The sequence below is a fragment of the Oncorhynchus mykiss genome, chromosome 7 (assembly GCF_013265735.2).
Source record: "Oncorhynchus mykiss isolate Arlee chromosome 7, USDA_OmykA_1.1, whole genome shotgun sequence".
Taxonomy (NCBI): domain Eukaryota; kingdom Metazoa; phylum Chordata; class Actinopteri; order Salmoniformes; family Salmonidae; genus Oncorhynchus; species Oncorhynchus mykiss.
In genome coordinates, this window is record NC_048571.1 from 7802875 (window position 1) to 7822702 (window position 19828).

Below are 19828 nucleotides of genomic sequence, written 5' to 3' on the forward strand. Positions count from 1 at the left end.
GAATCACTACAAAGTCTTGTTTTATTGAGAAAGCAACGGAAGCTTGTATTTGTGTCTTTAAAAAAAGGGATAAAAGAAATGAAATTAACGAGGATTCCAACATGTTACACACATTTTTCATCACGGGAGAGAGAGGTAAGGAGGAGGGGGGACAAGGGGTTGGAAGAGGGGGATAATTAGGTCTTGGCTCATCTTAAAACCTTCCAGAACGTTCCCGGTCCCTGGACCTCCGTTTCTCGCGGTCTCGTCCGCCACCTCTTCCACCATCGCCACCACGGCCACGGTCTCGGGAGCGAGAACGCCTTTCCCGGGATCGCGAGCGAGAGCGGTGTCCTCCTCCTCCTCCTCCTCCTCCTTTGCTAGAAAGGGAGAAATAAAATGCTTGAACCACAGCACACAACTTAACCAGCCTAGAGAATACTCAAAAACCTCAACTAAAAATGAGGCTTTTACTTTAGTCAACTACACAAGTACCAGTGGTGGGAAAAAGTACCCAAATGTCATACTTGAGTTAAAGTACAATATACCTTAATAGAAAATGACTCAAGTAAAAGTGAAAGCCACACAGCAAAATCCTACTTGAGTAATAGTCTAAAAGTATTTGGTTTTAAATATAATTATCAAAAGTAAATTGCTAAAATATACATAAGTATCAAAAGTAAAAGTATAAATCATTTCAAATTCCTTATATTCAGCAAACCAGACGGCACAAATCTTATTATTAATTTTTTTTACATTTACAAATAGACAGGGGCACATTCCAACACTCGGGCATCATTTACAAACAAAGCATTTGTGTTTAGTGAGTCCGCCAGATCAGACGCAGTAGGAATGACCAGGGATGTTCTCTTTGCGTGATTTAGACCATTTTCCCGTCCCGTTAAGAATTAAAAATGGAACGAGAACCTTTCGGTGTCAAGGAAAATATCACGAGGAAATAGTACATCATTTTCTTTAGGAATGTGGTAGAGTAAAAGTTAAAGCAATCAAATACACACATAGTAAAGTACAGATACCCCACAAAAACTACTTAAGTAGTACTTTAAAGTATTTTTTACTGAAGTACTTTACACCACTGCCAAGTACAGTATTGGATGCTTCACCATTCAATCCCATGAAACAGTTGACCGTGACACAGAACAAGGTCTTCCTGGAATACAAACATTCCTTAGAATGCGTCCTACCCTTTTCTGCGGCGTCCATACAGGTCCCGACGAAGTTCCCTGGAGATGGGCTTCAGGTGCATGAAGTTGCAGAAGCCTCCTCTGGTGCACTCTCTGTGGATGGTAGGCAAGCAGGGGGTTAATACTGTTACCCGCGTGTGAGAAAAGCTTTTCCAATCTCCACCTGTATCCACTGACTATCACGTTTACCACCCTACACTCCAAAGCAGAGGCCTAGCTAGCTACATGTATCTCTCCTGCTGGAGTTAGCCAAACAGTTCAACTGTAGCCTTTAAGCAAACGATGGGTGTTCCAATGGAAAAACACTTGAGGCACCATCCCAAATGACACCCTATATAGTGCACTACTTTGACCAGGGCCCATAGGGAATAGGATGCCATTTCCCAACACAGCCTGAGTTATATGCTGCAGGGAAACAAGACTACATTCTTCCTGTCGGATAAGAGGTGGCAACTTAAGCCAAGGGTGTATTCATGAGGAAGACAATGGAACAGGGAGGATTCTGAATTTGTCCAACAGAAACTCTAGTTTTCGGGTGTAAAACGTTTTCCGTTTGGTGTAAATGGTTTACGTTGAAAATAGTTTTAGGACTACTGATTATTTGGGGTAGCAGGGTAGCCTAGTGGTTAGAGCGTTGGACTAGTAACCGGAAGGTTGCAAGTTCAAACCCCCGAGCTGACAAGGTACAAATCTGTTGTTCTGCTCCTGAACAGGCAGTTAACCCACTGTTCCTAGGCCGTCATTGAAAATAAGAATTTGTTCTTAACTGACTTGCCTAGTTAAATAAAGGTAAAATAAAAATGTAAAAAATTAAAAATTACATGGTGGAACTGTAAAAATATGGTGGAATGCAGTGGTGAAACAAGGCGTCTGGTTATTGTTGCAGGTACACCGACTGTCACACACAGCAGTGACATTCATCAGAAAGAGAGATGGACACTGACCCCATCTCATACTGCCGACAGCAGGCTTCCCTGAAGTCAGTGACGGGGGAGAGCTCTGAGTGGACAGGCTGACCGTTGAACCAGCGGTTGTTCAGGTCCATCACCGCTTTCTCCGCATCCTCTTCCCGACGGAACTACACACAGAGAGAGAGAGAGAGAGAAGAGGCCATGTTTTAGACAGATTTACGCTCCGATGAAGGTCGATGAACCCAAAGACGAGCTGCTATAAAAACAGGACTTTCTCCTGTTTCTCCAGACAGATTAACGCAATCACACCGAAGATGTATGCAGGAAGAATTTAACATGGCTGACATGGGATCTCTGACCCTCACCTTCACATAGACGTTGCCGACCAGGTGGTCGCCAAGGTTGTCACACACGTTCATCTCCTCCACCTCTCCGTACTTCTCCTCCATCTCTGTGAAGACTTCCTGTAGGGGTTAGGGTCAGAAGATGGGGTTAGGGTCATGTGTGACAAAACAATCACTGATTGATAAGTAAAGCAGCACCATGGAGACCCACTTTAAAAGATCCACTAAGAACTACACTGAACAAAAATATAGAAATGCAATATGCAAACAATTTCAAAGATTTTACTGAGTTACAGTTCACATAAGGAAATCAGTCATTGAAATAAATTCATTAGGCCCTAATCTATGGATTTCACATGACTGGGAATACAGATATGCATCTGTTGGTCACAGATACCTTAAAAAAAAAAAGGTAGGGGTGTGGATTAGAAAACCAGTCAGTATCTGGTGTGAACACCATTTGCCCCATGCAGCACGACACATCTCCTTCGCATAGAGTTGATCACGCTGTTGATTATGGCCTGAGGAATGTTGATCCACTCCTCGTCAATGGCTGTGCAAAGTTACTGGATATTGGCGGGAACTGGAACACGCTGTCGTACACGTCAATCCAGAGCATCCCAAACATGCTGAACGGGTGACATGTCTGGTGAGTATGCAAACCATGGAAGAACTGGGACACGGTCAGCTTCCAGGAATTGTGTACAGCTTCTTGTGACATTGGGTAGTGCATTATGCTGAAACACGAGGTGATGACGGTGGATGAATGGCACGACAATGGGCCTCAGGATCTTATCACGTATCGCTGTGTATTCAAATTGCCATGGATAAAATGCAATTGTGTTAGTAGTCTGTAGCTTATGTCTGCCCATACCATAACCCTACCACAGGGAACTCTTTTCACAACGCTGACATCAGCAAACCGCTCGCCCACACGACCTCATACACGTGGTCTGCGATTGGAAGTACTGCCAAATTCTCTAAAACAATATTAGTGGTGGCTAATGAGAGATATTAACATTCAATTCTATGGCAACAGCTCTGGTGGACATTTTCTGCAGTCAGCATGCCAACTGCACACTCCCTCAACTTGAGACATCTGTGGCATTGTGTTGAGTGACAAAACTGCACATTTTAGAGTGGCCTTTTGTCACCAGCACAAGGTGCTCCTGTGTAATGATTAAGCTGTTTAATCAGCTTGTTGATATGCCACACCAGTCAGGTGGATGGATTATCTTGGCAAAGGAGAAATGTTCACTAACGGGGATGTAAACGAAATTGTACACAAATGTGTACGTGTGGAACATTCCTGGGATTTTTTTATTTCAGCTCATGGAACCAACACTTTATTTAGAGAGCCAATATCATTAGACTATCTAGAGACCCACTAGTCTAGACTATTTTCTTTAAGTGCGTTCTAAGCTGCAGCAGTAAACAACAGTCTGCTCTTGGAAACGACACCAACATGATTCTATTAATACTCTAGGACAGGTCATCACCGCAGGTCAAACCAATGACATAATGCACTGACAGGCCCTGTTTGAGAGCATCAAAACCATGGTGTATTATGGGTAAATTGTGACCGAGTAATCTACAAATATCATTGAGTAGTTATTTATGATACAAGGCGATTTGTACGTCAGTTACGCCTCGACCTTCAAAGTCAGCTGCAACGTGGAACATACCCATGGTTTCTACATGGCTGACAAGACTCACCGAGGGTCTTCTCCATTACCCAACTACATATCCTCTACTGTACAAATACTGACCCTTTCACATCAGTGAACAGGGACAATATTGGCACAGCAGTATTGATCCTGTTGTGAAAAGTAAATGGGAGAGAGGAGGTTGATACGGTGCGCAACAGGCAGGTTTGGCAGAGATGAGGTGAAACACCACAAGTATCTCGTGCCGAGGTCACTCACCTCAAAGAACTCGTCATAGTGCTCTTGCATTTCCACATCGCTGACGGCACCTAAAACCATGAACAAATAACCAGTCAGAAAGCAGCTAGGCGGAGGAGGCAGAGTCACTAAGCATCTGCATCAGTGCAATTTCACATCCAACGACTTATGAGAATATATAGACAACCTACCAAGCTGAACCATGAAACTAACATAAGTTAACTTTGTGTACGTTTCACACATGTCCTATAGCCACCATTTTAACTCCCTGTTAATTCATCCCCCTTGGAAATCCCCAGATAAACATTACAATGGTGCAACAGCTTAGTAAATCAGGCCAGTGATCTATTAGATTTGTATCAATTAAGCCAAGTTCGTGTATACATTAAGATGACACCACTTTGGAACAACAACCTTAATGACAGTGTCTCAGCACCAGCCAGCTCCATTGACGGCGTTTGAGAACACTGGCAGTGGTGCTGGCTGGTGCTGAAAATGAGTCCCAACGAAGCTAGTATGAGCAAGAAATGCATGCAAACTAGTCAATTTTAGAAGTTGAAAGTCTAGAAATATACAGAAACATTCACTGCATTTCAGGAGTATTTTACCCATAACGTTCAACCTGAAGGACAGGACAGACGGCTCCTCATTTCTCCCTTGCCTGTGGTCTTGGTATTAAACTGAATGACCCTCATGCAAGAAGCAATATAATGCAAGCATGATACATTTACTCATACTAAATCGACATAAGAACCTAGGCAAATATATAGCTGATATCTTGCCAGTCAGAGGGGGTCTGTGGGAATGGTATGCTTTTCAGAGCTATTGATCAAGTGACATGTCTGGCCTTCTCCATGACACAAACACTACTTCATCCTTTATATTTCGCATAAGCAACAGCATTATTGTGTGCCATGGGGAAAGCTATCTACACTGAGCCCATCACACCAGGCTCACAACAGTGATGCCTCCAGGGATGACAGTGTACATGTTTGGATTCAGCTAATAGGAATATAATAGCATCTGGGTGTTGTCTGGCCACATTGAATTCAGGTCCAGGCTACTAAAAACAAACTAAATGTTTCCCAGGAAAAAAATCTAAGGTATTGCTACTGTTTCCTGGCAAATGGGGGTGTTGTTTCAGTGTAGGTAGGTGTACACCAGATAACAGTATAATATAGAGGTGTTGTTGTAGTGTAGGTAGGTAGGTGTACACCAGATAACAGTATAATATAATGGAGGTGTTGTTGCAGCGTAGGTAGGTAGGTGTACACCAGATAACAGTATAATATAGAGGTGTTGTAGTGTAGGTAGGTAGGTGTACACCAGATAACAGTATAATATAGAGGTGTTGTTGTAGTGTAGGTAGGTGTACACCAGATAACAGTATAATATAATGGAGGTGTTGTTGTAGTGTAGGTAGGTAGGTGTACACCAGATAACAGTATAATATAGAGGTGTTGTTGTAGTGTAGGTAGGTAGGTGTACACCAGATAACAGTATAATATAGAGGTGTTGTTGTAGTGTAGGTAGGTGTACACCAGATAACAGTATAATATAATGGAGGTGTTGTTGTAGTGTAGGTAGGTGTACACCAGATAACAGTATAATATAATGGAGGTGTTGTTGTAGTGTAGGTAGGTGTACACCAGATAACAGTATAATATAATGGAGGTGTTGTTGCAGTGTAGGTAGGTAGGTGTACACCAGATAACAGTATAATATAGAGGTGTTGTTGTAGTGTAGGTAGGTAGGTGTACACCAGATAACAGTATAATATAGAGGTGTTGTTGTAGTGTAGGTAGGTGTACACCAGATAACAGTATAATATAATGGAGGTGTTGTTGTAGTGTAGGTAGGTGTACACCAGATAACTGTATAATATAGAGGTGTTGTTGTAGTGTAGGTAGGTAGGTGTACACCAGATAACAGTATAATATAGAGGTGTTGTTGTAGTGTAGGTAGGTGTACACCAGATAACAGTATAATATAGAGGTGTTGTTGTAGTGTAGGTAGGTGTACACCAGATAACAGTATAACATAATGGAGGTGTTGTTGCAGTGTAGGTAGGTGTACACCAGATAACTGTATAATATAATGGGGGTGTTGTTGTAGTGTAGGTAGGTAGGTGTACACCAGATAACAGTATAATATAATGGAGGTGTTGTTGTAGTGTAGGTAGGTGTACACCAGATAACAGTATAATATAGAGGTGTTGTTGCAGTGTAGGTAGGTAGGTGTACACCAGATAACAGTATAATATAATGGAGGTGTTGTTGTAGTGTAGGTAGGTGTACACCAGATAACAGTATAATATAATGGAGGTGTTGTTGCAGCGTAGGTAGGTAGGTGTACACCAGATAACAGTATAATATAGAGGTGTTGTTGTAGTGTAGGTAGGTAGGTGTACACCAGATAACAGTATAATATAGAGGTGTTGTTGTAGTGTAGGTAGGTAGGTGTACACCAGATAACAGTATAATATAATGGAGGTGTTGTTGTAGTGTAGGTAGGTGTACACCAGATAACAGTATAATATAATGGAGGTGTTGTTGCAGCGTAGGTAGGTAGGTGTACACCAGATAACAGTATAATATAGAGGTGTTGTTGTAGTGTAGGTAGGTAGGTGTACACCAGATAACAGTATAATATAGAGGTGTTGTAGTGTAGGTAGGTGTAAACCAGATAACAGTATAATATAGAGGCGTTGTTGCAGTGTAGGTAGGTGTACACCAGATAACAGTATAATATAGAGGTGTTGTAGTGTAGGTAGGTAGGTGTACACCAGATAACAGTATAATATAATGGAGGTGTTGTTGCAGTGTAGGTAGGTGTACACCAGATAACAGTATAGTATAATGGAGGTGTTGTTGTAGTGTAGGTAGGTGTAGACCAGATAACTGTATATAATAGAGGCGTTGTTGCAGTGTAGGTAGGTAGATATTATAGTTATCTGGTGTACATAATGAGCAGTCCATGCCGCAGGGCCTTGCAAATGTAGGGGGAACTTACAGCGTATACCATCGGCAGACTGGGCAGTGTTTTGAGGGTTACGGTAAATGTTCAACAGGGCAATGGTCTGAAATACAAAACGTACATTTTTGTGATACATGTCAAGCAGAAATGGGGTTTTAGGGGAAGAAAGTTAAATTAAATAAAGTATCATGCTCCTTACAACAGGCCCTGAAGAGAACACACTGGGTCAGCTAATACTTCCTCAATGAACACATTTGAAGCCATAACTAGCTTCATTAGTCCCCTCTGTGGAACTCTGCTCTGAACCATAGAGTGCATGGTGTGATCTGAAATGCTGAAAGAGAAGGTAACGGTGTGTTTCCTGACCACAGACGTCTCTGCCAGGGCTTCACAGGAGGCTGCAATCACAAGGAACTCAGAACGAATCAAAGTAATGCCAGTTAAAAAGAGACATTACTGAAGTGTTACTGGAGAAGTAGCAAGGACTCTGGTATATTCATGTGTTGGTTGATCATTCAATCCAACACATTTTCCCAAAGGAAATAGCTGTTTGTGAATAGGCCACAGTACAAAAGTCATCTAAGTAAGCACATGTGAAGCCATCTCTGGGCTATGGAGGGGGGGAGGTGTTTGGCTAGTTCTGAGGTCCTTGTGTGGAAAGTCAGTCATCAGAAGAGAACAGAACCGTGGCCCAGACAGAGTCTCCTGTGAGAGTCCACAGCCATACCTACCTGTGTGAGAGGAGAGGCGTCAGCTCTGGTAAGACAGGGCTCAACACTGGGTACTGCTCACACAGTGGATGGTTGCAACTAGGTCTACCCATTTATAGTGCTCAAGGTAGTTTGGGACTTAAATTGGTCAACATAGCCTATAGCAGAACGGAATATGTTTTTGTTTTGAGTGGCTGAGAGATTGTGTATAAGAGGGCAAAGACTGAGGCAGAGGAAACAGAAATATTTGACTATACAAAGCAGAGATTGAGGAGCAGCCTGTTTATTTATCTGATAGTAATGGTTTGCCATTCGGGGTGGGGACTGGGAGGAGCAGTTACAGTAGCTGAAGTGTGAGAGAGGTACTGTAATGTTGGGTTCCCTGCTAACAGAGGTGAGGCAGTCCCTCACAGCTCGGCTGCTACGTGACCTACATATGGGGAGCAGGAGGGGGGAAAGGAGGGATTTCTGAACCCCTGAGGCTAACAGATCTTTGGACTTACAGCGAGAGGCGTCGGCCGTCTGTGCACTGTTTTGGGGGTTACGGTAGATGTTTTGAATCAAGATGGTCTGCCGGGATGACAAGAATACAAGAGATAAATAATTAAATTTGTGTAAATTCCAAATGAGTCTAGGTCCCTGATTACTGACGTAGATACGCTATTGTGTTTACTGACTTAGGAGTCGAATCTCTCCTTAGAATCTATGGGCTGTATTTCAGAGAAGTTGGGGTAGAGGACAGAATGTGAACGGAGCGAGCTCAATTTGACTGGAGAATGCAGCGAGTTTCCAAAGGCTGGAGCGTCAGCCTTCTTGCCCGATTCCAATAGCGCTCACTTCCCGAGCATGCCCAGCCCAGCATGCATTTGTAGTCTACCTGTGTGCTGCTATAGCCCCTTGCTTTAGCTACTGCCATCAAGTATGCTACTTATTTCCATAAAAAAAAAAGGTTTTTAAATAATAATCAAGGTGACTTACAAAGACCAAGAGAGACTGCGGTGATGTAGTGTCCACAACTAAAGAATCATTTTGGCGGCTTCCCAGGTCTAAGGCACTGCATCGCAGTGATGTGGAGTCACTACAGCCTGGGGTTCGATCTCAGGCTGTGTCACAATCGGCCGTATCTGGGAGTCCCATATGGTGGCGTAACAATTGGCCCAGCGTCATCTGGGTTAGGGGAGGGTTTGGCCGGGGGGGCTTTACTTGGCTCATCGTGCTCGTGACTTGTGGCAGGCCAGGCGCCTGCAGGCCGACTTCGGGCATCAGTAGAACGGGGTTTCCTCCAACAAATTGGTGCGTCTGGCTTCCGTATTAAGCGAGCGGGTGTGAAAAAGCACGGCTTGGCGGGTCATGTTTCGGAGGACGCACGACACGACCTTCACCTCTCCTGAGCTCGTTGGGGAGTGGCAGTGACGAGACAAAATAGTGAACACGAAATCAGGGACAAAAAGGGGGTAAAAAAATGACACCAAAAAAATTATCATTTTGGAATCTGAAAGAAATCCCGAAAGCATGATGGGGAACTTACTACGTGTACATGCTAACAGAAAGGAACGAGGTGGGCAGCTAGCTAAGAGTGTTATTGTAGCAAAGTATTTATAAACTAAGTTTGGTAAATTTTGGTTCTATTATCTATACAATATGCCATAATTGATTTTGGCTCAATAGGTCTGGCATATTACCTCTTTCAAGCTTTCAATTATTATAGGATTATTTGTTAAATTGTGATTTAAACGAATGGAGCGGCTGTTTTTTTTCCCTTCTGTGTCTGCAGAGCGGTTTTTTAGCGGAGCAATTGGAAAGGACATGGATCGCCGCGCAAGCACCACTCCATGAGCGGGATTTCTGACCGGCTCAACTCCGCCCACATGCTCTGGTAGAGGAGGATCATCCAATCAGTCTACTGATAGAAAGCTTTGTTTTGTTTCTCATGGTTCGGCATAGGGCCAAGCACAACTATCCTGAGTTGGGAGACCTAGGGTTGGGTCAGATTGAGTCTTTCGATATGATGTGGCTGAGCTGTTTAATGAAGCACAAGGACAGGGGAATTGAGCTGCCACCGTGTCTACCAAAGAGCCAGACAAGCCGTCTATATGAGGGGAGCAGGTTGGCCGCATGTCCATGTGAGCATAGTCAAAAGACCCAGGCTGGAGGAAAATATATACCATTCAGGATAACACTACTTCCTTTCATCAAGGTTGTGCCATCTGCCATTGCATCATGCATACCATAATCAGCAGTAGCCTACCAGTGGCTAGGGTGACCACATATCCCGGATTGTGCAGGACACTCCCACATTTAAATTCAATTAAAACATCACTAATTTACAAAAAAGTTAGATGTCTGTATTTAAGTCAGATTTCCTATTTGTTTGATGAGAATTGACATTCTTAACCGTCTCTTTTGTAGTCATGTTGCACTTTTGACAAGATATATTATAAGGCAGTGGTACTGGTAACGTTGAACACTTCTCCAATCGTTGAGGATCTCTGATATTCTGCACAGCGCAAGACGAGACTAAGGCCAATGTCATATTGTCAACCAAAATCACATGTCAAATCCTTTCGGGATTTGCTGCTGACAGTGAGTAAACTACTTACAAAAAGTGTGCTTCTGATGAATAGCTACAAGAGTAAATATTAGACTGACAGAAGGTAATTTTGTCACACTTGTAAGGCACTCCATACTCAGTTGCTCATTCAACGTAATTGCTGCTACTTCACTCAATCCCGTTTTAACTCTTCCTTCCTAACTGTATTAAATTCTCTGACAAACCAGAAATGGTTCCTTGGCCAAATATTCCCTGATTTTCATAACAGCCACACATGTGGTCTCTTTTGCGTCAACAAATTTTGTGCGAGCCCGGAAAAAGAGTAGGCTTCATGCGCTTCGATTACCCTGGTGCAGCTGCAAAAAAAAATGTATTCACGTTCGTGGGACAGTATAGCCTACGTCTCGCAAAATCATCCTGTTGTCCCGCATGTGGGTATATTAAAAATGTGGTCACCCTACCAACAGCAGTTGCTTCTCTTCTGATGATAAATATTGACTGAGAAGCAATGACATGCTGCCAAGCCTATCCTCATCAATCATAATGCAGGTTCTCTGAAAGGCAACAGAACACAATGTTATATACACACACTTCTGTAGGTAAGCCAATCGTTGAATCTGAAATGCAAACGTGCACAGGGTTAGTGGATTCAGATCGGCAAACATTTAGGTCTACTTTACATCTGCTCAGCAACCTGTTCTTCCACATGATGCTATTGCAGTATGTACCTAGGCCCATTGGAACATGGAAGCAACATTGCACACGTGAATGGAATTAGGGCTAATTGACAACACTGCATGTTTCAGTACTTCATGAATGGTTATTTGATCCTACACAAGGTTAAGTTTAATCTCCACACAAACAAGTAAACAATCAAATGTGAGTATAATCAGTAACGCGAGCTAGCTAACAAAGAAACCTAAGGAAGTCCTGATACATTCTAGTGGGCAATATCACAAGCATCGGGCAATTGCTTGCCATAAACCCCTAGCTAGCTAATCATATTCAAGACACAGAAGTACGCTTACCTGGCTGAAAGTTGGCTTGTTGTGCAACCTAGAGCAGCGGTCCCCATGTCTGCACGCTCCAATTTTAAAGTAGAATGAACAATTGACCCTTGAACATGGACAAGAAAGTAAAATTAGATGTTGATAAATGGCTAGGTTAGTGTTCGCTTTGTATAGGTTTGTTGCTGCATCTAGCTAGCTACAATGGAAAACAAAAACATGATTCGGTGTATACTTGTGCAGTAGCCAACCTAGCCACTGGAGTCGTCTCGAGACAATGCTAAAGAGTTAGCTAGCTACAGTAGCACGCTAGTTAGCTGCAGATTAGCTTAGCAAACCAAACTTTGAGGTTATACTAAATAGCAAACCATTTAGCTACTGACTCGTAAAACATTTGATACTAAATTGATCTAGAAAATAAAGACTGATTTAGCTTAGTCTGGCCGATTTGGAGGGATACTGACGCGACGCAGCACATGCCGCATTTTCAAACCAAGCCGCCGCCTCCTCCATTCAAGCAAGTTAACTAGCCTTCTACAGTATAGTCAGGAAGCTACGCTAGCTAGCCACACAGGTCTGAATGAAAAGCAACGGGTGCAGTAGCAGTCGTATTTGTAAGTAACCTGGTAGCTTTTTGGGTTAAAACGTGCACGTTCTACAGAATAGCCATTTTATTAGCATTATTATTTCAGCAGTTTCACAAAAAGACGAAATAACCTACTTGTCTTTCTCTGTTCCGAAAATGGAGGCCAGGTACTCCGCCATCTTCGGTTTGTCAACTAAATGGTGCTCTACGTCATGTATTCGACACTTGCCGCTTTTTTGACAGAGGCAAAAGTTGTGCTCTTCGTCATTGTCGTTTGCATACGCTCTTATCTTGTCTGTTTTTTCCCCTTAATACTCTCATGGGGGCGCAATTGCATCCATTTTGATTTCATGAATAGGGCCAAAGATTATGATAACTAAAGCCCTTTCATCTGTTTTAGGGCCCTGTAGAAAATCTCTGCCTGTATGCTACGCTGAATGAAGAAGAAGAAGAAGAAGGAAATAAGTTTTACTTTAAGAAGATTACTTTATTGTATAACGTCCATTCATAATGTAAATTAGTAGTAAGGTGTTTCAGACTTCCTAGTATCATTCAATGAGAGGATAGTAGAGCTGACAAAACAACGACAGCATAGATCCTAAAGCCACCACACAATGTTGGCACATGACTCAATATTACCCTCCAACCACACAGAAAAGCCACAGCAGGGTTATATTAGAGACTATGTGTATGTTCACACAGAGAGATCTGACAGATATTGTATGAGATATTAAGCCTACTGTAATGTGTATCACTTTAGCCTACTGTAATGTGTATCACCTTAGTCTACTGTAATGTGTATCACTTTAGCCTACTCTAATGTGTATAACTTTAGCCTACTATAATGTGCTTAACTTTAGCTTACTGTAATGTGTATAATTTTAGCCTACTGTAATGTGCTTAACTTTAGCCTACTGTAATGTGTATAACTTTAGCCTACTCTAATGTGTATCACTTTAGCCTACTATAATGTGTATAACTTTAGCCTACTATAATGTGCTTAACTTTAGCTTACTGTAATGTGTATAACTTTAGCCTACTATAATGTGTATCACTTTAGCCTACTATAATGTGCTTAACTTTAGCCCACTATAATGTGTATAACTTTAGCCTACTATAATGTGTATCACTTTAGCCTACTGTAATGTACATTTGTTTCATTCACTGTATAACCAGTCACACATCCTGCATCTATCTGTTCATGATCATAGCGGATTTATAGTAACAGGGCCACCATGAAGGGGGTCAAAAATATTTAAGTTCCTCTGTGTACACATCTCAGAGGAACTGAAATGGTCTAACCACACTGACACCCTGGTGAAGAAGGCACAACAGAGACTCTTCAACCCACACGGACACCCTGGTGATGAAGGCACAACAGAGACTCTTCAACCCACACGGACACCGTGGTGAAGAAGGCACAACAGAGACTCTTCAACCCACACTGACACCCTGGTGATGAAGGCACAACAGAGACTCTTCAACCCACACTGACACCCTGGTGAAGAAGGCACGACAGAGACTCTTCAACCCACACTGACACCCTGGTGAAGAAGGCACGACAGAGACTCTTCAACCCACACAGACACCGTGGTGAAGAAGGCACAACAGAGACTCTTCAACCCACACTGACACCCTGGTGATGAAGGCACAACAGAGACTCTTCAACCCACACAGACACCTTGGTAAAGAAGGCACAACAGAGACTCTTCAACCCACACTGACACCCTGGTGATGAAGGCATAACAGAGACTCTTCAACCCACACTGACACCCTGGTGATGAAGGCATAACAGAGACTCTTCAACCCACACTGACACCCTGGTGACGAAGGCATAACAGAGACTCTTCAACCCACACTGACACCCTGGTGATGAAAGTACGACAGTGACTCTTCAACCCACACTGACACCCTGGTGACGAAGGCATAACAGAGACTCTTCAACCCACACTGACACCCTGGTGATGAAAGTACGACAGTGACTCTTCAACCCACACTGACACCCTGGTGATGAAAGTATGACAGTGACTCTTCAACCCACACTGACACCCTGGTGATGAAGGCACGACAGAGACTCTTCAACCCACATGGACACCGTGGTGAAGAAGGCACGACAGAGACTCTTCAACCCACATGGACACCGTGGTGAAGAAGGCACGACAGAGACTCTTCAACCCACATGGACACCGTGGTGAAGAAGGCACGACAGAGACTCTTCAACCCACATGGACACCGTGGTGAAGAAGGCACGACAGAGACTCTTCAACATACATGGACACCGTGGTGAAGAAGGCACGACAGAGACTCTTCAACCCACACTGTCACCCTGGTGATGAAAGTATGACAGTGACTCTTCAACCCACACTGACACCGTGGTGAAATCACGACAGCGACTCTTCAAACCACACTGACAGGAGGCTGAAGAAATCCTGCCTGTTCCCGAGGGCCCTCACAGGGTTCTACAGGAGCACCATCGAGAGCATACTGTCGGCTAGATCACAGCCTGCAAGGCTCTACAGAAGGTGGTACGCTCAGCCGAACACACCATTTGGTGTACGCTGCCTGCCCTCCAGGACACCTACAACACCAGGTGTCGTATGTGATAAGAAGACCTTACCCACCCGAGCCATGGCCTGTTCTCCCTGCTTCCATCACTCAGACATGGGCAGTATAGGTACATCATGGCAAAAACTGTCAGACTTCTACCACCAGACCATCAGGCTGATGAATAGCCACCACTAGTCAGCTACCTGCTACCCCTGTGTCCCCCCCAACGGACGTTTACCCTGCCCCCACCCCCCAATGGACATTTATAATTGTTACAGTTGTAAATATGTATATTATTATTATTATTATTGTTTCATCCACTTCTCTTTGACCAGCACTGTTGGAGCTCAGAGCTGAAGAATGTCACTGTACCCTGCTATTACATCTGCAACCTTGTGCATGTGACTAATAAACCTAATCTAATCTATAGTGATCACCACAGCCAACTTTATGTAGTTGAGAGAGGATGAAGCACATGGGGAGGGAGAGAAAGAGTGAAAGAGAGAGTAGGTAAAGGAAGTAAAACGGAAGAAATGTTACCACAAACACTTGTGCAGTGACGGCGACACTATGATGCTGGGGTGTGTTAAGACTGATGTGAGAGACATTTAAAATTGAGGAAGAGAGAGAGAGAGAGAGAGAGAGAGAGAGAGAACAGACAGTGTATTTCACTCACTCTTACACACACACAAACACACAGAGAGATGATCATCTACCAATGCTGTGGCTGTCTTCCTAAACCACCTCTGGTGTAACCTGTTGATTGTAGAAGGCCGGTGGGCTACAAGTCACCATGGGGCCCCGTGACTGCTGGTCCTGGACCAGCCTACCTCTCACCATCCTGGCTGTGCTTCTCTTCCACCGGGATGCCAATGGTAAGTTAGACCCAGGGGGAAAAAACGTTTTGTATGTGATTAAACTACAGCGTATTGTGGTTGGTTCAGTTTCAACACACAGTCAGAGAAGTGTTGCTGGTAAATAAATGAACAACTCTCTTCGAGTGAACATTTTTATAAATATCTGAAATGTCATCCTCACATTCAAGACTTCCAGTTTTTGTCATCCTGGCAAAAAAAAACACTTTTTTTTTTATTTGTGTGTGAGAGCTCGATGACAGAAAAATATATATCCTGTTGTAGAAAAAGATAAAGGGACTTAAAATAATAGATTAGCGGGGTAGGAACATTTGTTCAAAGTCATCTTAATTTCTTCCCGATCTTCCTCCCTAAAGATGAATAATTTATGTTGTTCATGTACTTCTCCCTGTTTTCCAGTTGTTGTTGTTGAAACAAATCGCTCTTCTGGCTTCCATTTTGTTTCCGCTGAATAGCAAATACTCCACATTTCACAAAATGGCATTTTGAATCCATCAACAACATCAATATTTTATAATTACACATTACAGAGATATTGTTGCTTACTGATACCCAGCTGGAATTGTTTTTTTGGCACATCTCAGTTATACCAATACTGGTGTCATGTATTTTAATTTACGCTCTTATCCAGAGCTACTAACAGGAGCAATTAGGGATAGGTGCCTTGCTCAAGGACACATCGCCAAATAATTTTACCTAGTCTGCTCGGGGATTTGAACTAGCAACCTTTCAGTTACTGGCCCAACGCTCTTAGCTGCTAGACTGTAATATTCATATGTGTAAACATACTGAATTATAATTTAATGCATTTTACCGTCGTATCATACTGTGCTATGATTGGTTAAGACCACCTACAGTGCCTTGCGAAAGTATTCGGCCCCCTTGAACTTTGCGACCTTTTGCCACATTTCAGGCTTCAAACATAAAGATATAAAACTGTATTTTTTTGTGAAGAATCAACAACAAGTGGGACACAATCATGAAGTGGAATGACATTTATTGGATATTTCAAACTTTTTTAACAAATCAAAAAATGAAAAATTGGGCGTGCAAAATTATTCAGCCCCTTTACTTTCAGTGCAGCAAACTCTCTCCAAAAGTTCAGTGAGGATCTCTGAATGATCCAATGTTGACCTAAATGACTAATGATGATAAATACAATCCACCTGTGTGTAATAAGTCTCCGTATAAATGCACCTGCACTGTGATAGTCTCAGAGGTCCGTCAAAAGCGCAGAGAGCATCATGAAGAACAAGGAACACACCAGGCAGGTCCGAGATACTGTTGTGAAGAAGTTTAAAGCCGGATTTGGATACAAAAAGATTTCCCAAGCTTTAAACATCCCAAGGAGCACTGTGCAAGCGATAATATTGAAATGGTAGGAGTATCAGACCACTGCAAATCTACCAAGACCTGGCCGTCCCTCTAAACTTTCAGCTCATACAAGGAGAAGACTGATCAGAGATGCAGCCAAGAGGCCCATGATCACTCTGGATGAACTGCAGAGATCTACAGCTGAGGTGGGAGACTCTGTCCATAGGACAACAATCAGTCGTATATTGCACAAATCTGGCCTTTATGGAAGAGTGGCAAGAAGAAAGCCATTTCTTAAAGATATCCATAAAAAGTGTTGTTTAAAGTTTGCCACAAGCCACCTGGGAGACACACCAAACATGTGGAAGAAGGTGCTCTGGTCAGATGAAACCAAAATTGAACTTTTTGGCAACAATGCAAAACGTTATGTTTGGCGTAAAAGCAACACAGCTGAACACACCATACCCACTGTCAAACATTGTGGTGGCAGCATCATGGTTTGGGCCAGCTTTTCTTCAGCAGGGACAGGGAAGATGGTTAAAATTGATGGGAAGATGGATGGACCAAAATACAGGACCATTCTGGAAGAACCTGATGGAGTCTGCAAAAGACCTGAGACTGGGACGGAGATTTGTCTTCCAACAAGACAATGATCCAAAACATAAAGCAAAATCTACAATGGAATGGTTCAATAATAAACATATCCAGGTGTTAGAATGGCCAAGTCAAAGTCCAGACCTGAATCCAATCGAGAATCTGTGGAAAGAACTGAAAACTGCTGTTCACAAATGCTCTCCATCCAACCTCACTGAGCTCGAGCTGTTTTGCAAGGAGGAATGGGAAAAAATGTCAGTCTCTCGATGTGCAAAACTGATAGAGACATACCCCAAGCGACTTACAGCTGTAATCGCAGCAAAAGGTGGCGCTACAAAGTATTAACTTAAGGGGGCTGAATAATTTTGCACGCCCAATTTTTCAGTTTTTGATTTGTTAAAAAAGTTTGAAATATCCAATAAATGTCGTTCCACTTCATGATTGTGTCCCACTTGTTGTTGATTCTTCACAAAAAAATACAGTTTTATATCTTTATGTTTGAAGCCTGAAATGTGGCAAAAGGTTGCAAAGTTCAAGGGGGCCGAATACTTTCGCAAGGCACTGTAGTTGGTTAGGTGATGGTCAGTTGGTCCTGGTTGGCGATACGTGAACATGACAGTTGTAGCTAGTTAATAAAGAGCTGCGTTAAGAAATATCCTGTAGTACTACATTTTATTATTTTGTACAAAGCATGCAAAACAAGACATAGACTACCTGCTCTCCACTGTTATATTAACTTATTATAACTTGATAATTATGAAAATACAGGCTCTATTTTTCCTCAGTAGCTTTTTATTAACCACAATGAGTCATACTATATCTGTCAGATCTCTCTGTGCGAACATACCTGTGGTCTCTTTTAAAGCTGTGATATGTCACTTTTTGGGCGACCCAACAAAATTCACATAGAAATGTGAGTTATAGATCTGTCACTCTCATTGAAAGCAAGTCTAATAAGCGATAGATTTGTTCTCTGTGCGGTATTTCTATGCTCCCCATTTTTAAGTTTAGTTTTTTGAGTCTTGTACTTTCGGTTTTGTACACCAGCTTCAAACAGCTGAAAATACAATCTTTTTGGTTATGTAAAATATATTTCATAGCGGTTTAGATGGTACGATGATTCTCTACACTGTAACTTGCTTTTTTTTGTCACATAAACTGAAATTAGACAAACTATTAGAATTTTAGCAACCAGGAAAGAGTGGAACGATTTCTGCATAGTGAATCTTTATTATAGCCCTACTGTGGTTTTCCTGTGTGGTTGGAAGGTATAATCGAGTTGTGTGCCATTGTGTGGTAGGCCTACAGTAAAGTTGTACATGATGCTATCGTGTTGTCACCTCTACTGTCCTCTCATTGATACTGGGAAGTCTGACACTCCATGCCACTAATTGACATTCAGAATGTCATTGATGGTCAGTTATACTGAGTTAAACTGAGACCATTTTGGATATACTCAGTTCCTTAGTGACGATTATGAAGTCTGAAAGTCTTTAAGTTCCCCCATGGTATGCTGAGGTGGTCCTATTTAGTCTGAGACAGGATGCAGCACTGAATAAGTGCAGGTGGGGTTGAATCTCAGTTCCCTAGAAGCTGTAGTCCCATTGTTTTATGCTAATTGAGTTCCAACTCTTCAGGATGTGAAATGTGTTTTGTCTTTTTTTATCTCTCTGTGTGTATCTCCCTTCTATTAGTCATGAACATGTCACTGTCACTGATACCAAGGGGAAATTCTGATGAAGGGGAAAATCTCCTTCACCTGTCTGCAATCATTAATCACCTCTCATCTTAGTAAAACATATTTTTTTCCACCACCTAGGATCCAGCTAAAGAAAGTTTAAGGCCTATCCATGTAACCATTATTGCAATCTTTGTGTGTGTGTGTGTGTGTGTGTGTGTGTGTGTGTGTGTGTGTGTGTGTGTGTGTGTGTGTGTGTGTGTGAATGACTTGATATAGAGGTGATGGGTGATCTTATGGGGACCTATTGGTCAGGCAGTGACTTACTTTATTTGAATTCTTTGCAGGTCAAGATTCTGATTGTTTCCCAGAGATTAGAGTGGCACGGAACACAGTATGGAGAGCTTCACCTGGGACACAATTGAAGATTAACTGTTCTATTGCTTTCTGTTCCAACTCACCACCACCACCATCCCTATGGTGTAAGGTTGATGAATCAAACAACTGCAATACTGTCAACATAACAACTCTCATTCAAACACAGTGGACCAGTTTGAAAAACACTACAGGGATCTCATTTCTGGTCTTCACCAACATTTCCATATACGATGTAGGTCTGTACAGGTGTGCATTAAATGAAACCTCTG

At 42.5% G+C, this 19828-nt stretch overlaps 1 protein-coding gene across 2 annotated transcripts; it reads right to left on the bottom strand.

Annotated features, from left to right (window-relative positions):
• LOC110527293 (splicing factor U2AF 35 kDa subunit) lies at window positions 1-12538 on the bottom strand. 2 transcript variants are annotated; one of them, XM_036982348.1, is made up of 8 exons: window positions 12309-12538; window positions 11609-11696; window positions 7356-7422; window positions 4365-4414; window positions 2461-2559; window positions 2129-2262; window positions 1185-1277; window positions 1-359 (listed from the first exon to the last, which is right to left on the bottom strand). In XM_036982348.1, the coding sequence occupies exons 1-8, from the start codon at window positions 12350-12352 to the stop codon at window positions 194-196; spliced, it is 741 nt and encodes a 246-aa protein (XP_036838243.1). In that variant the 5' UTR covers window positions 12353-12538; the 3' UTR covers window positions 1-193. The 2 variants fall into 2 exon arrangements, with proteins under 2 accessions (XP_036838243.1, XP_021464150.1); XM_021608475.2 differs by lacking the exons at window positions 11609-11696; window positions 12309-12538 and adding an exon at window positions 8533-8557.
• Window positions 12539-19828: the final 7290 nt, after the last annotated feature.

Coding starts and splice junctions, on each gene's coding strand:
- LOC110527293 (XM_036982348.1), bottom strand. CDS start 12,352: ATGGCGGAGTACCTGGCCTCCATTTTCGGAACAGAGAAAGACAA. Junction 2,263..2,460: donor TCGGCAACGTCTATGTGAAG/GTGAGGGTCAGA, acceptor CTCTGTGTGTAG/TTCCGTCGGGAAGAGGATGC. Junction 360..1,184: donor TATGGACGCCGCAGAAAAGG/GTAGGACGCATT, acceptor CTCCCTTTCTAG/CAAAGGAGGAGGAGGAGGAG.